This window comes from Crotalus tigris, unplaced genomic scaffold (assembly GCF_016545835.1).
Source record: "Crotalus tigris isolate CLP2741 ecotype Arizona unplaced genomic scaffold, ASM1654583v1 scf7180000018371.15429387391:27106975, whole genome shotgun sequence".
NCBI lineage: Eukaryota > Metazoa > Chordata > Lepidosauria > Squamata > Viperidae > Crotalus > Crotalus tigris.
The window spans coordinates 23,135,937-23,154,002 of NW_024096970.1; the positions used below are offsets into that span (position 1 = coordinate 23,135,937).

The window sequence follows — 18,066 nt, forward strand, 5'->3', positions numbered from 1 at the left end:
TCTAGTTTGCTTTAGATATGTATGCAATCAGAATCCATTGACTGATAATATTCCATGTTACATGCCAATACATGTTGCTAAGAGAAAAACAAGATATGAACTTGTGAGAAAATGTGCAAACTCTGGATAATGCTACCAAGGAGAGAAACTATGTTAGGTGACATGAATGGTAGGAATGAAAATGAGAAAGTGAGAAAAAAATGATGGGGTCATTCAGGCACTTAAAAATGAATGCAATAATACTATGGTTTCTATGGTTTGACACTGGGAAGGTGACATGTGGGAAGTAGTATTAAAATTCATGGACACATACACTACACCAGGGGTGTCAAACTGCCGGCCCACGGGCCGGTTTCATCATACCAGCCGTGCCCACCCCATTGCCAGCAATGGCAAAAAAGCTCCAATACGTTGCACGACATCATGTGACATCGCGAGTTTGACATGTCTGCACTACACACATTTTCCATGTCAACCTGATCTCAGTCTTTCTGCAGTTGCAGAAAATAAGTTCCTTGAAACTACAAGTGGTCCTAGTAAACAGATATGTAGGTCCAGCTGAAAAAAAATCTGTTCCCTGCCTATTCAACAAGGTTTAGATAAATGCCCACATGTTTTTGCATCATGAACTTGTGCCAGATTTGAGTCTTAATTATTTCAGAGAGCTTTAAAATGTCATACATGTAACAATGTTTACCTTTTACCTCCTCTGAAATTACAATTTATATATAGTCCACTTTTCTGAACTAAAAGGATGGTCAATCAAGGCAGGTGTTATCAATGTAAGCCATTCGTCTGGAAAAACTGTGCCAACTAAATCAGTGGGATTTTTTTCAAGGAGGGGTTATAATTTAATGAAACATTTAGAAGCACTCATAGCTATCTGAAAGTAATAGCTCCATTTTTACCCCACAAAAAGTGCTATTATAAATTTAATTTTTGATGTTTCAGAAATGATTGATGGTTGAGTTGTAGTAGGAGCTTTAAATTTTGAACTCACTTGTTTTTTCCTTCCCTCTTGAGATTACTTTTATTAAATTCAAAAGTGGTTCTGGAGGTTGAACTTTAGCTTTTATCATTCCTGAATGTTGAGCATCTTAATTGGGAATGTGAGCTGTGTCCAACATTATCTGCAGGATCACAAATGCTCCATCCCAATTTAAACCCTTAGTTTAATATGTTCCGCCCCAGACTACTACAACTATAAAAGCCAACTGAACTGCCATAATTAAGCCTTCCACTTTGTCTTCCATCAGCTGATCATTTGCTGTGAATATAGTATCATTTAGCCTATTGATTTGCTCTAGTTACCTGCCAACAACCATAAGGTTATCAAGATTTAATCTTCTATAGAAGAATGTAGCCAATATATACAATGCAATTCATTTACATTTCCTTAATAGATAATTGCTTTAAATATTTTTTTTAGACATGCATCCTGTGAGGGCTGGTTTGTACTAGTATGATAATGGGTTTTTTTGTTTAATCTATAGCCCTTGTTGTTGTTAGTTGCAAAGTCATGCCCGACCCATTGTGACCCCATGGACAACATTCCTTCAGGCCTTCCTGTTCTCTACCAACTTCTGGAGTCCATTTAAGCTCACACCTACTGCTTCAGTGACTCCATCCAGCCACCTCATTCTCTGTCGTCCCCTTCTTCTATTGCCCTCATCTTTCCCAGCATTAGGCTCTTCTCCAGTGAGTCTTTCCTTCTCATTAGGTGGTCAAAGTACTTGAGTTTCAACTTCAGGATCTGGCCTTCTAAAGAGCAGTCAGGGTTGATCTCCTCTAGGACTGACCAGTTTGATCGCCTTGCAGTCCAGGGGACTTGCAGGAGTCTTCTCCAGCACCATAGTTCAAAGGCCTCAATTCTTTTGCACTCAGCCTTTCTTATCGTCCAACTTTCACAGCCATACATTGCAACTGGGAAAACTATGGACTTGACTATACATACTTTTGTTGGCAGGGTGATGTCTCTGCTTTTTAGTATGCTGTCTAGATTTGCCATAGCTTTCTTCCCCAGGAGCAAGCGTCTTTTAATTTCTTGGCTTCAATCCCCATCTGTGGTGATCTTGGAGCCCAGGAAGATAGCCCTTACCACCTAGAATTCTGTGAGCTGTTGATAAGACCTATATGGAATAAGAATTTCTTCCTTTAATTCTGTGAGCTGTTGATAAGACCTATATGGAATAAGAATTTCTTCCTTTGAATATCTTTATGTATAATCATACTGTAAAGAATCTGATGAAAGAACAGCTATGTAGAAGGGTATTTGAACAAAAATAAATTGCATTAAGTCACAGTTATACAGATTCAAACAACCATCATTGGGGTCTTACCACCCCCACCACCTCATTTTATGCTGTAAATATGATAATGATAATATATTCATTTATTAGACTGTTATCTGTTTTTCTTTTAGTTAGATCAGCATATGATCTCCCCCTTTTCTGTTCATTTTTCAAAACAGCATCAAGTCCCAAGTCAGTTTCAAAGCTGAATGATTTGTGACTAAGCCCCAAAACCCAGGTTGCAATTCTATTCTATACTTATTTGATCTACCAAAATTCCACTGAATTCAGTGAGGTTTACTTCTGTGTAGGCACAGGTGACTTTGCACTGTTAAATCACTTTTTTCAACCATGCAGAATGTGCAGGCACATGCTTCTGCCACATGAATCACATCCCTTTATACTTGAATATGAAACTAGATTATTTAAGGTTTCAATTATAACAAAAGAAAAGGAGCTTAGTGGTGTAATACTTGCATAGTCTGTAGAATTCTGAAAGTCCAGTCTCTGAAGGTTGCAGCAAATAATAGACATGACCACTTACTACATGAGGCCTTGAAAAAGTTTTTGCTAGCCGAAGAAAACAGTGTTGGACTAAATGAAGAAATATTTTAAAATCTCAATTCTAGCTAACACTTAACTCTAATAGCTGAAGGTTTCCAGCTGAACATCTGCCTAGTCCTATAGTCAACAGGGACAACTTGAGGCTCAAGATGATTGATACTATAAAGCAGTACTCACTCAACACCATGGGTTACTTGTGCGTGTCTAGTCTTGTTGGGATGAAGAAAATGGACCATTATGACAGAATAGCTACAGCATGAAGTGTTTACATTTAAAGAGAACAAATGAATTCTTGAGGGATCATTTGAGAGGCCTCCATGATACAACAGCTTTGCCCCACTTGTGAGAAATTCACAGATTTGCAGCGCTGACATTTGATGCATGGGCAAGAATTGCCCTAAGAGGAATTTTGTTGATTATGTTTAGTTGGAAGCAAGAATTATTTCAGTTCAAGAAAGCTCACTTTCAATTGGGTTGTGAACAACTGTAGCCAACTCCAGAGTACTAATGAAAACAAGTATTCTTCTGAATGAAGTCTGTAGCTGAACGGATTGGTGAGCCTCAGGGTGAATGCTCCAACACTGGAAGTTTTTAAGAAGAGACTGGACAGCCATTTGTCCAAAATGGTATAGGGTTACCTGCCTGAGCAGGGGGTTGGACCTGATGACCTCCAAGGTCCCTTTCAACATTATTATTATAATCATCGCACAGTCAGCCAGATGCTCAGACTGGATTTGGCATTTTGTCTACCTATCGAGTCCTTACCCAGGACCTGGGATAGGCAGATGTGGATGTTTGATGGTATTACAGATATCGTCGCAGGATGGAAGCAGTTCCTAGTAAGGGCGCCTTTTGCAATTGAGTAATAGCGAATTTGTCAATGCCAATGGTGTTCAAGTTATTATTATTTATTTATTTATTTATAATTTATTATTATTTATTTATTTGTTGTTGTTGTTGTTGTTGTTGTTGTTGTTATAGTGCTTTTATTTAATTAAGAATTCCACCAAAGGGCACCAGGTATTACAAGCAAGTGCACTTCCTTTGGGCCTTACAAATAAACTGTACTTACTTTCTGGTCAGTTGGTTCTAGCAATACATCAAAACAAAACAGGAGCCTGAAAACAGTCTACTGATACCAATTACAGTTTGTGAATATTCTCTTTTCAATCTATGTCATGACTAAATGATTGCAGAAGGAAAATATTTTGGAACATTTTCCAGGAAGTTTCAATATGACATCATACATTATTTCCCTTGAATTGCCTTAGAGATTGACTTTTGTTGACTTTTTAAAACAGAAACATGATATTCTCAGAAAAGAGACAGGATCTTATCTTATTCTCCCAGCAGTATGCTTATGCGTAATATGTCTAGGAAGAAAAGTACATAATTTTATTAAGCAGTCTTTCAAAATCTGTATTGAGCAACGTGTTTTTACATTATTGCACTAGACTTACAAAAGTACATAATATATTAATATTTAATCATGCTAGGAGATATGTCGATTTTCAAATCTTTCCTTCTCATGGTTATCTTCAACACACAATGGCAAGCTTGAGCAGGCTTTCCAAAACTATATTCACAACTTTATTATTGTCCAAGGAGAACAGACCATCTTGGAAAGGTTATACCGGAAAAAAAAATATATAAGAGAGCAATTGGGAATCCAAGTGACCATGATAGGACGCTTGATAAAGGATACAGAAATGAAAAAGATGAATATTGTTAACATTATAAATAATATCTGTAGTACCACCACCAATATGTCTAGGAATGAAACATGCTTATGTACAATAATGTAAACTTTACCAAAAGCCTAGTTTTGTTTTACATTCAATAAAACAGGAATTGTAGACATTTTTTCTTCTTTTACTTTTTAAAATGGCAACATGGGGGGGGGCTGAGGCTGGAATTACTGAACTTAGGTAAGCAAAGAAATTACAGTACAATTTGCTTTCACAGTGGTTACTTGCATCATAATTCATCCATTTTCTGCCCAAGCGCCCAATAAAAGGAACTGGAGGTAAAACTCTTATTATGGATTCTGCAATTGGCTTATTAAAAATCTCTGCCCACAATTTCACAGTAAGAGACAGGATAACTTTCCATTTTGTTTAGGTTTTTTTTTTCCATCCATGTCTCTTTCATATCAGTGATACTATTATGAATGTAGGTGATTAAGTACCATATGGAAAATATTTTCTCTATACAGTTTATTCAGAAAATCAATCATTTTCAAATGCCACTGAAATAAATGGATTGATATACTAATAAGTAAATGTTGATCATAGGATGCTTCTGCTGAAGAAAAAAAGAGAACATTAACTTTGCTGATTCTACCTGCTCCTATAATTTATTCTATCTTTTGAAAAACTGTGCCAAATGCTGGGAGACTCTACAGAACAGAATAGAAAGGGTGATTGTGGCATAATTTGTATTGCTTGTTTTTATTTATTATATTTATTATTTTTAGCAGCAGTTTCCATTGAACACTAGTGCCTTCCACAAACAAAAGGCATCCTTTCATTTGTGAAAGAGTGAAAGAAACTTTCTGAATTCAACCCACTAAGAATATAGAGTTACAGGTAATCCTCATTTAGCAACTGCCTTGTTTAGAACTGTTCACTGTTACTACAGTGATTTAAAAAAGGTGACTTTGGACCCAATTCTCACATTTATAACCTTTGCAGATCTGTAAAGCAAAGGAAAGCAGATCATAAGCACAGTTGCAGTTTCATTTAACATCCACTTCATCTAAGAACCCAGTTGCCAGTCCTAAGTAGTCACTAAATGAAGACTACTTGTACTCACTTTAGATTCTTTGCTAAAAAAATGCTTTTCATTAAATCCAAGTGCTTTCAGGAGCTTTCATACTATGCTGCAGACAAAGACTTATCTAAACTTGAACCATTAAGGCATATGACATCACCAAGAAGAGAAACAGCAAATTGCTTTGGAAATCCTTTCCTATTTTGGCAAACTCTGGGTGAATTGGAAATGCAATTCATGGAATTCCCACTGAATGTTCTGGAATTGCAATCTGAACACTATTGAAGGATGCTAAAGTGGGAAAAGCTTGACTAGTATGTCACCACTTAACATCAAAAAGAAAAACAGAATTCAGTTGACGAGTGGAAATGCAGATGATAACCACGTCCATATTTACAAAGAGAAAATAAAAACATTACTGCCCTTGTGATCACAATAAAATACAGGATAAATAACAGAGCCATGTATTCATTTGGTTCTATAATTTGTTACTATAAAACACAAGCTGTTAGCCACAATTAATATTAATCTGTCCATACTTTTTTCCACAAGAACTATTTTTTTTGGTCCAGAAGTTAATTTCTATTTGATTGCATTTGTTGATCTATTGGGTTTCTTTGACTGATCTCTCACAAATATGAAACAATTGCACATTTGAAAAAGTCCTGTAGCTTTAAAATAAATATGTGTGGTTTTACCAATGAAACAGTCACACAAGCCCTCTGAGGGTCGTCAAATCTTCTTTATGCAGAACAGTGCAAAGGGAGACAACACATTTATCCCTTCCTTATGTTATTTACACTTACCAAACTGCAATTATTATTTGTTTTTTAAGCACATCATCTTGAAAAAATAGTTCCAGTTCATTGAGTCAGTCTGTGAAGAAGAATTAGGGGACAAAAGAAAGAACACTGGGCAGGACCGGACCCGACCAGATGCTCTGCCATATTTCCAATATCAGAGTGCAGAGGCAGTGATGGAGTGACTACCTTCTCTGGCTGCTTGCATGCCCTTGAAAGCCAGTGAAGCTGGAATATCACAGTTGTGGGGTGAAAGAGGAGTGCCCCCAGCATGCTGCCAGCCATGACTACCTACGTAACCAGAAGGAGCAGCACTGTATGCCATATAAGGGGACACCTGGGCTGCTGCGGGATAAGGTGCCATTGTTGGTGCAGAGACAAAACTTCCGACAGTTGGAAGGCAGCTTGGTGCCTAGAAAACAACAAAAAGAAAAGAGATGACCATTGCTGTTTGAAAAGAAAAAAATAATGAAAATCTAAAAAGTCTTCATTGATATAAGACTGATTTCAGATATCACATTTTCAGCTCTCCAAGGTAACATTGACGAGCCAAGATACACTAAGGTAAAAAACTTAAAGGCTCAAAGGAGGAGGTGCTTTCAAGTTAGTCTTGGCTCCTGGCAATTGTCTGGTCAGGTCCCTGCAGTTTTCTTGGCAAGATTTCAGAAGAACTTTGCCATTGCTTTCTTCCCAGGATTGAGAGGGAGTGACTGGTCCAAGGACACCCAGCAAGCCTCATGCCTAAAGTAGCAGAACTCACACTCTTCCAAATTCTAACCCAGTGCCTTAACCATTTACACCAGGGGTCCTCAACCTTGGCAGCTTTGAGACTTGTGGACTTCAACTCCCAGAATTCCTCAGCCAGCAAAGCTGGCTGAGGAATTCTGGAAGTTGAAGTCCACAAGTTGAGGACCCCTGATTTACATCCATGTGGCTCTCTAGGTTCATTAAGTATCCCCAAATGTAACTGGGTCAAAATTTTCATACCAGATTTTTTTTTAAAAAAAAAAAAAAACCTTGCTAAGAGGCAAGCTTAATAGCTTATACATGGCAGACCTTAAGGAATCTATATTGTTCCTTTAAACCCCTCAAAATTATCCCAGTTCTTCAAGTCTTCAGTGGTCCAATGAGGCCATTTTGCATTTGTTTTTTAAACATTTTTCTATGAGCTGCAGATGAGGAACCTGTGTCCATAGATTACTAACCCCCTGATGTGAGAGGATGTCTTCTTTTTATTCTCTTTCACAAACTGAAATAAATACGTTCTGATAAATTAACTTTGCATCATACTTTTTTTCTTTCTCAAACTTCCTATACAATCAACATATTATGTAGCCCTCTATCCAAGTAATTAAGGCATACCTACATCAGAACTTCCCACGCGAATTGCAGAATATCTCATCAAAACTAGCACAATTATTCTGGCAGCAACAGCTGGGTAATGGTGGCTATTATTCCCTTACCTTATTGTGCCAGGTTAAGACCCTTTGTATGTTACAGAGCTTCTCCCTTGCCAATTCAACGGATCCTTACTATGGGAAAATGGTTGCATTCCAGTACACAGTAGTGGGAAAGGCCAAAGGAAAAAAACTCAATAACAATGCATCTCAGATTTTAAAATGTTTCTTTTCCAGATTCTTTTAACAAGGCATACCATACTCAAAGGCATCATTAGCATTGCTTGTGAAAACAATATAGGCCTGTGCTTTCAGATTTTCTCAAAGAATGGCCATAAAATTGCCCTGTGCCTTGCTCCTACAGAGTTCCATTTGACAAGCCACATTTCAATTAATGGGAGCTGAGCAAGAACACTGCCGAGCTCATTTCTTTGGAATTTGAGCTGGATAACTTTCCAATTGCTTTTCTGCCTTCAGAACTGAGCGCTGCTGGAAAAAATTTCCAATAGCATGAAATTTAATCCGTATAAATATTAAGATGTATATGCTGGAAAAAATAAGATATCCAGAGGAAGGACATGCAGAAACACATAACAACAACAACAAAATGGGGGGGGGGGGTGGGGGCAGAATTAATCTGTGTAGCATCCATTCAAGTGAGGATGCAGGCCATTTTGTAATGGTCTGAACAATGGACCTCCTTTGTTTAAATTAATTGCCATTCCTTGTGAATTCTACAAAAATATACCTAAGGCTGCTTCTTATACAAAGCTAGTGGAGATTGCTAAAACTCCAGCTCCTACCACTTGTTATTCTATCCAGCAAGTCTAACAAGCATCAATAATAGTCCTACACTTTTTGAATTCTCACCTCGTGGGGTTTGAATAAAACAGACCCATTCAGTCACTGAGATGGTACCAGAACTACTGTTCTTCCCGCAGCTGCTGCCCCAAGCAGACTTTCAGTCCACGAGCTGCTCCTGAAGTTTTCTCTTAAGACAACAAAGCCTTGTTCCATTGGGCCTTTTTTCAAAAGATGCCTGAATGACAGAAGTAGTTTGCTATGCAGAATATGTGGGTGCTTTATTAAAACTTACATGCACTTTGCTCCATCTAAATAATACTAAATCCCTCTATAATCACCAGGACTGACATCTTGTGCCTGAGGCAAAGCAGAAAATGTTGCCCCCTCCCACCTCATTCAAAATGTAGAACCAACTGTTTGTACCTTACTTTGGCTCTTGAATGGGAGAACACACACATACACACACACAAACTCAGAGCTGGAGGGTAGATCATAGGCACATGTTCTCCCCCAGAGAGGGAATGGCTGAAGGGTTCTGAAAGAATGGCTGGAGGCCTCTTCTGCAATCCACAGAATCAGCCACCTGAGACAGTTGGGTCCTTCTGCCAGACAAGAAGGCTGGATCTGGCAGTCACAACTTTGCTCTGCTTTGGACATATTTCATGGACACACACACACCCCTTCCTTACAAGCATGACCTCTAAAATATTGTTAATGAAAGGTATAAAGAGGGAGAAACAAATGATAAAAATGATCTACATGCTGGCTTACATAGGGTATTATAACCCAACATTTCATTCAAATGTCACTTTGGAGAATGGGCAAGTGCCCTGGACATTTACATATTCACTTAAAGCAGATTCCACTTGATTCAATGGGACATACTCCCAAATAAACCAACTCCCCTTAGAACAACACCACTAGTCAGGAAAAAATGAGCTATGCTTATAATTTGGTCTACATGGGTTAACAGAGGAGTTGAATCACATTTGTTAATGTGACAGTTTATACAAGAAGTACATTCATTTGCGAATGAAATGAAGGGGATTAAATTCCAGAACCCTATATATATATATATTGGGCAATAATTCATCTAGAGAATTTCAGTTGAAGGAAATGAATACCAAAATTCAAAATCAGAAGTTGAGAGAACCCTGTGGTGTTCATGGGTTTTGAAGGTACTTAGAAGTCTTTTCTTAAGTGCTGGATTTTCAGAAACATTTTTTTTAAGTTCTGTAAATATTCTACCATAACTGAAACCATTGTTTATAAAAGGAAACTGAATTATTGAAGATCTGTTAGTAGATGAATGGAATCTATAGTCTATCGAAGAAGCAAAATATCTAAGAAGCAAAATCCACAGGGGAGACACGTTGAATTGTTTCAGCTGCTCAGAATTAATGCTTTATAGCAGTCCAAAGAAAGTGGAACTTCAGAAGAGAGAACAGTCTTCTCCTTTTTCATGGTTTGTCTGTTTAGCAAAATGCATTTTTACAATTTTGTTGTAGCTGACTCAACAGTTACAGTGCAAAGAGCCGGCCATGGGAGTTACCCTTCAATTATGCCAATTTAATCAAAGTAGAGAGAGGGCTCAAACCTGTAAACAGAATTAACATGAGTTAGGGTCCCCACCCATGCACATAAGCATTGTATTAGAGAAACTGAAGGAACATCTATGTTTCTGCTGAAAACTGGGAATAGCAACCTTTCTGGCCATAGATTTAATGTATATATTTATGTGTGGGGACCAAGATGGCACCAGTAGTTCAGCAACCCGTCACCAGATGCATTCATATTACTAATGTCATTGTGAATGCAGCAGGTGTATCTGTTTCACAATTCTTAGTACAAGGGCCTTATAGCGTAAAATACCATGTGAAACAACCGAGTGAGAAAAGATGGCAGGAAGGTGCAATAAAAAATACATCCCAAAACATGTGAGCTGTGCAAAGAGCCTTAGTGAATTAAATCAGATATTGCACAGAGGTTATCTAGTCGTAGGAGTTGGAAGAAGTCCTAGCATCAGAACTTGTTATGCTGGCCAAAAGGTAGGACCTTCCTGTTCCCTTGGGGTTATCCAGAATTATCAGCACCAATCCACTACTGCCACTCTTCCCTGCCCAGCCTTCAGATGTATACTTAGGCAGCAGCAGAACATCTGGATGAAGGCAGTGGATTAAAGCTACTTTTAAAGCAGCCACCATCTTACATTTTCTACAGTTAGATATCTGATGTTAGGCATTACATTTTCAGAAATCTAAGATGACAACACAGTCATCTTTAGTATTCAGTGTTCTTGGGCATTATCCTAAGATGGGAGTCTTAGCAAGCTTATCTCACAATAGACCTATATTGCTACAGTGGAGATGGGATACAAATTGGAAAGCAGTGTTGTGGAACATTATCTTTTTAAAAGACTGTACTCTGAATATGTATGGGAATATTGTACTTAATGAAAAGATGAGGCATGGATTTTAACTGTGGGGTTCTTTTCCAATTTGGACCTAGCCACATTTTTTTTTAATGTTCTGGAGAACAGGACATTTAACTGTATTGTTTCAAGCTGCTAATCTGATTCCCAAAATAATGTTAAAATGTTCTTTTTGGCTAAAGAAGGAACAAGCCTTAATTAAATCTGCATGTTTAGCTAAGTAATTAGTGGTTGGCAAGTATATCTCAAAGGCAGATATCCCTGTCTTATTGGATTTAACAGATCCTCCAGACTAGTTCTTATCTGAATGAAGGAAGGTTTCCCAGTTTAAGAGCCAAGAAAGAGAATGGCACACACTTTTTGAATACTAATCATTTTTTCTTTTCTCTTTTACCCATATTGACCTCATCCTTTCATCCCAGAAGTAGGAGGGTCTATTTTTATTGGGCTAGGGTGAATCAAAGTTTCTCAAATGTCATTTTCTTTGTTTGGAGATCTCTAGATGAGCTCCTAGAAGCATCAGCCATTCCTTTGCCAATTACATTTGGACATCCTGCATTTCTAACCAAGAAGAACAGATGATCCAAAACCCTGGAGCTTTTCCATCATTTTTTCCCTCAGAAATTGGATGCTGACCAGATAAACAAATGCAAAATGCTGTCTCATGGAAGCCTCACTCATTCCAGCAATAATAAAAGTTTTGGATACCCATGAACAAAAACTCCTACTCTTTTTCCACCAGAAAACTATTTTTTTTTTCTTCAATGGGACAAGTGCAAGACCAGCATCTTGGAGCAGTAAAGAGCTTTGCATCTCTATTGTAAAACTACTTTGTTTAGGCTTTGTGCAAAATTGAGGGATGTACTACTAAACTAGGTGAATCCTAGTTAAATCTGTCTTCCTTCTCTTTCTACTTTTCTCTCTTTTCTACTATTGTAGTTTTGGTTCTTCTTCTACTAGATACTGTATTGTTTAAGAACTGGAGAAATCAATTCTCCAAATTTTCCTATTTCTCCCCAACACCTTTTAAGATTCTTTTCTTGCTCCATACTTTCTTTCTTTCTTTCTTTCTTTCTTATACTTCCTATAATTTCTAAACTTCTGACACCCCAACTTGCCTACAGCAACTCTTTCACAAATTATTCCTATCTACTATTATTCCTATTTCCAGACAGGCTGAGTAATCAAGAACATGCTACTTCAAGCACAATTTTAACCCTAGCCAAGTTGCACACATGCCAACTAAATTTCATTTATAAATGTTTTTGTTGTGGTCTGTACATTGTATTGATAACATTTATTTTTATGTCTCATTTAATCAACCTTTTACCCTATGTTGTATTTTGAATTAGACTTTCCTTAACAAAAACCATAGGATTTGTTGCATTTTTGCTATTCTTCAAAGAAATCACTTGAACACTTGATTAAACACATTTAATGTGCATCTGTTAATAGAAACATTTTACTTTGAAAAAGCTTATATTTATATCTCTCCGTCTTAATTCATCAAGGTACACTTCTGGGAATCTCATCTTTGAATCACCATCCTGGATTACATCTGGTAATTCCAAAATCAGCCTTTCTGTACCACTGACTGCAAAGATCAAAAATTTATTTCTAAGGGAAAAGGAGCAGAGGATCAGTTTTAATGAGCATTAAGCCTCCAGCAGCTCTCCAGAGATGCCAGATTGTAAAGAGCATAGACAATGAAGGACAGGAAGAAGAACTGCTACCAAGGCTACAATCAGAATAGAATAGGGCTGGAAGGGAGCTTGGGGGTCTTCTAGTCCAGCCCTCTGCTCAAGTTGGAGAACCTATAACATCTCAGACAGGTGATTGTCTAGTCTCTTCTTAAAAATCTCCAGTGATGGAGCGCCCATGATTTCTGGAGGCAAGCTGTTCCACTGGTTGATTGTCCTCACTGTCAAGAAGTTTCTCCTTAATTCCAGGGTGCTTCTCTCTTTGATCCAACCATTGTTTCTTGTCCTGCCCTCTGGTGCTCTGGTGAACAATGTGACCTCCTTGTGGCAGCCCATCAGATACTGGAATACCGCTCTCATGTCTCCCCGATTTCTTCTTTTCTTTAGACTAGCCAAACCAAAGTCCTGCAGCCATTCTTTGTATATTTAAGTCTCCGGGGCTTTGATCATCTTAGTTGCTCTTCTCTGAATTTTTCCCAAACTCTCAACATTTTTTTTGTGATATGGTGACCAAAATTGGCTACAATATTCCAGGTGTAGTCTTACTAGGATTTTATAAAGCAGATACAAGAGACTTCAGGCCAGGCCCAAAAACTAACTTGAGGAAACATTCCAGACAACCACTGCCTAATTCACACATGTATAAAGTGAGACAGAAAAATTTTGGGTCAGTCACTCTCTCTCAGCCCAATTCACCTCACAAGGTTGTTGCTGGAGGGAAAATAGGAGGAGAAAGGAGCACTACTTATGTTCATTATCTTGAGTTATTTATAAAAAAAAGTAACACCCCCCCCCCACTAAAGACTTGCAAGATTCTGTTATTATAGCTCAGTGATGGTGAACCTTTTAGAGACCGAGTGTCCAAAAACTGCCATTGCCCCCCATCCCGCCTCTGCTCCACCCCCACCCTGCCTCCATCCCACCCCCACTCCATCCCCACCCCACCCGCCCACAGGGCCACTCCCCACCTCCACAGCCCACCGCAGATCGCCCAGGCGGCCCAGCAGCACCATGGTGGCCACGCCCTCTGCCCACACCCCACAACATCAACTATGCATGACGGGGCATGAGGGCGGAGTCTTGTCCCTGCTGCCCGGCTGCCATGATATTGGCTATGCTGCTTCACGGGGCTGTGCTCTGGGGCGGCTCTCCTCAAGGGGGGCTGCTGGTGAGGGAGGGGCCGTGGGGGGAGGCGGGGCTGGTGCAATGGCACGCATGCCCATAGAGAGGGCTCTGAGTGCCGCCACTGGCACGCGTGCCATAGGTTCACCACCACTGCTATAGCTATTATAATAAAGGTTGTCTTGTCCTACATAGAAACAGAAAACTGAGGGCAGAAAAAGACCTAGTGATCCATCATGTCTGCCCTTTGAGTTTATTTGTTTGTTATTTTCTTTTTAATTTATTTACTTATTATTTTTAATTTTGTTTTTATATTTTATTCATTTTTATTTTATTTTTGTCAGATGATGGACATTTGTTTTATCCCAAGCGTGTTTAAAATCAGTTACTGATGACTGACCCACTACTTCCGCTGGAAGTTGGTTCCAAGCTTCCACTACACTTTCTGTGAAGTAATACTTTCTAACAGTACTTTTGAACTTCCCTCCTGTCAGTTTCACGTTATGCCCCCGTGTTCTTGATTTTTGCTTAACATTGAAAATTCTACCTTCTAGAACATTATTCATACCATTAATATATTTAAAGGTTTCAGTCATGTCAGCCATTTCCTTTCTGCCCTTCAGGCTGTACATATTCAGTTCCTCCAATCTCTCCTGATAGGTTTTGTCCCTCAGACATTTCACTATTTTTGTTGCCCGCCTCTGGACTCACTCAATCTTATCAATATCTTTTTTAAGTGAAGTCCCCAGAACTAGACCCAGTATTCCAACTAAAGACCTATATAGCAGGATTAGGACCTCTTTTTTCCTGCTGGTGAACCCTCTAGAGATGTATCTCAGAATTTTGTTTGCCTTCACGGTTGCCTGGCCACACTGTTTGCTCATTTGCAACCATCTGCTATGGGCTCCCCTAAAATCTTTTTCTTCTGTTGTTCTATATAACACTGCACTCCCTCCCCGCAATATGTTGTACTGTATTCCCTGTTGGAGGATTCTTTTTCCTTAAGTGCATGTTCTTACATTTAGAAACATTGAACTCTAGTTTCCACATTTTTTACCAATTTTCTAGCAAGGCAAAATTATTTTCCATGTTATGAATACCCCCAGGAACATGACTTCTATTACATACGTTTGTGTCATCTGCAAAAAAAGAAAAACCTTATCCTAGCTATCTTTTTGTGATATTGTAAACACATTGAACAGAACAGGACCTAGGACTGAGCCTTGTGGTAGACTACTTGTAGAAGCAAGTATCATCATCAAGGAAAAGAAAGTAGAGTCATTACAGAAAAGAGACTTTTAAACATTGGAGATTGATGGTAGATGGATTGTCACAAGGCAAAATATGTCAAGTTTCAGGAACAAGGAAGCAGATGCTACAGAAGGTTCTAAGCTAAAAACAAGGATTTGATGTACATCCAAAGGTGGAGAGGAGACCTGTTTGGAGGTTTCAAAATATGACATAGATGACTATCTTAATTCCAGTCATGAGTTGGAATGTATACATATGGACTGTTAGGATTAACTGTAAGCTTAGGGATTTAGGATGATCAGAGCCAGAAGTATTTCATAGTATAAGATTGGCACAATAAGATGTCTTCCATTTGCCCCTGATTCATGTTTAGTAAAGAACATATTTCTTAAAGAAAGTGTTGATGATTGCTGTACACAAATAAGTTTTCCATTCTGTGCACACTGTTCATAGATAAAATGTCAGGAATTGGAGTCTTGGAGTATTTCCTGTTAGAGTTGTGCTTTGTGGCAGTGGGCCATAATCTATATGCAAAAGTGTTCAGCCTGTCCCTGCATAGAAAAAAGCAGCATCCAAAGTATTTTCCACCTTGCAGTCATGTATGCCATGCAGATTGGAGTGGGCAGGATTGTTTGGACTCAAGCTGAACAACAGTGAATCTCCATGGAGATTCTCAGTCATCCAGAGCTTGGTTGTCCCAAAGGTGCTTTTTCAAAAGGCAACTGAGACTTTTTTTCTCCCTTGAAGACATTTTGCTTCTCATCTAAGGAGCTTCTTCAGTTGGAATCTCTACCATTCAGTCAGAACTGAAGCAGCTTCCAGGCTGAGAAGCGAAATGTCTTCAAGGAAAAACAAAGTCCAGTTGCCTTTTGAAAAAAACAGCTTTGGGATGAACAACAGGAGTTTTAAGCCTTCGTAAACTGTCATAGGCAAAAAGACACATATACGTGACTCTTGTCAATGCCAATTTGGGCAGAAATGAAGGTAGAAATCAAGCAGATGCATTCGCTTAAGGAAAACTATATATTTGTGTGTATTTGCCAAAATTCAGGACTGGATTACATTAAAATAAGCATTTTTAAAATGTTTCCTTCATTAAAATTCTCTGTGTCTGTCAGTTCATATGTTGCTTGCACGAATAAAGAAGGTAAGGTTTGGTTTCATTTGCAATTAGTTGAGACCAAACCATAATATGTCTGCACTATGTGGCCTGTTAATGGGCTGGTTAAGCAATGCTCACCCAAACATGGAAAGCTGAAGAGCTGAGCACCTCCTGGCAAAGTATAAGACCAGGTTCCATGGGAGAAAAAGAATGCTGGCAGAAGGTGAGGAAAATAGAGAAAATTACAAATCCATGATGCTATTTTTCTTAATAAAGAAGAAACTCCTGATCTGTAAATCCTGACTCAGCACAACACTACAACTCTGTAGTCATGTATATGAAAGAACAAAGACAGAAAATAGATTTAGTAGAAAAGGGTGGGGACAACATTCAAGCAGCTATTACATTTCTGGAAATCCCAAAATTTGTCCAAATTTATTTAACTTACTTTAATTGACTGCACTATATTGATGGATCTACTGTCCTTGGCAATACTTAAGACTGAACTACCACTTGAGTTTTTGTGTATAAGCTAAACACATAATAATTTGTATATTGAAGTTGTCCAGAGATTAAATTGTGTACTGGGAAGTCCCAGGTTCAAAGACAAATAAACAGCTCTTCAATTTAATCTACTATCTCTCAAATGCACATACTAACAAGAACATTGGGAAAATTTAATATTATATAACATGCACAGATATGGTTGCTGATATAGGGATCATTATATTTTTATATCAGTATTTTCCATCTTAGCAACTGCAAATTTATTACACTGTATCTCCTATCACCCCCTGGGAAAATAACAGCTGTAGACCAAAGCCTCTGAACCTCAGGATGATATGGGCACTAAACAGCAGTTATGTTTACAAAAGAAAACATTTCTGATTTTAGCCATTTTTTCCCTCCAGATGCCTGCTTATATCTTCTAAAACACATTCAGGGTTTCTGTGAAATGGTCCACAGCCCTCAGAAACTGTGTACTAGAATGAGGAAGCAGGAAAGTTCTGTTGAACACACAGAAGCATTAGGGGGCATTAAGATTTAATGGACTGCCATTTTTATTATACTCACATTCTGTTTTAAGCACAACCACTTTTCTCTTGCCCCAGCTTCATATGACCCACCAATATATTTCACAACACTCACATTTGACCCTTGACCTACAGAAGCTCATCCACGCATGAAGTAAATCATCCAATTTTGCAGCTTCATACTTCAAAGTCTGTTAACTTCACACACTGTACCTGGATATCATCCCCCAAGGAAGAATTTTCAACTGGGACATATTTCAGCACTGAAATGTTGTTTTATCTTATTGGCCATTAGTTTTCAGTACATTATTTATTGGTCTGATATTACAGTGCTTCTGCAAACCAACCACATGTTTGAAACCTTCAGCTCAGCAGATTGTCAAAACATGACTCTAGCAGACTAAACCTTTTGTAAAACAGCTAGAAAAGTTGCCTGTTTGCCTAAGTAAGGCTCACAGCACTATTAGTACATATTTATATTTTTGACAGAATGAACTTCAAAACATATTCAAACATATTTATATATATATATATATATATATATATATATATATATATATATATATATATATATATATATATATAAGAAGCCCAGAAAATGGCAAAAGATTGTACATCCATGTAAGGATTTGGAGGCTAATTATAAAGCAGACATATTTCACAGGATTGAGCATGCCATTTTGGTTTGCTTTACTGGACGGTAAATTAGATGGTTTGATTCAAATCAATTATTCAAACTAATTTTTACAGTCCCAGGAGAAGACTTAATATATTTCCCAATTCAGCCTACAAATAATG

At 38.2% G+C, this 18,066-nt stretch overlaps 1 protein-coding gene across 3 annotated transcripts in view; it reads right to left on the minus strand.

Annotated features, from left to right (window-relative positions):
• Positions 1–3,754: 3,754 nt before the first annotated feature.
• Positions 3,755–18,066, minus strand: part of PAX9 (paired box 9) — a 47,580-nt gene continuing 33,268 nt past the window's right edge. For 2 of the 3 annotated variants that reach the window (XM_039351815.1, XM_039351813.1), the window contains one exon: positions 3,755–6,839. In XM_039351815.1, the coding sequence (XP_039207749.1) occupies positions 6,585–6,839 (255 nt within the window). In that variant the 3' untranslated portion in view covers positions 3,755–6,584. The remainder of the gene's footprint in view (positions 6,840–18,066) is intronic. The other variant, XM_039351814.1, reaches the window with a different exon arrangement.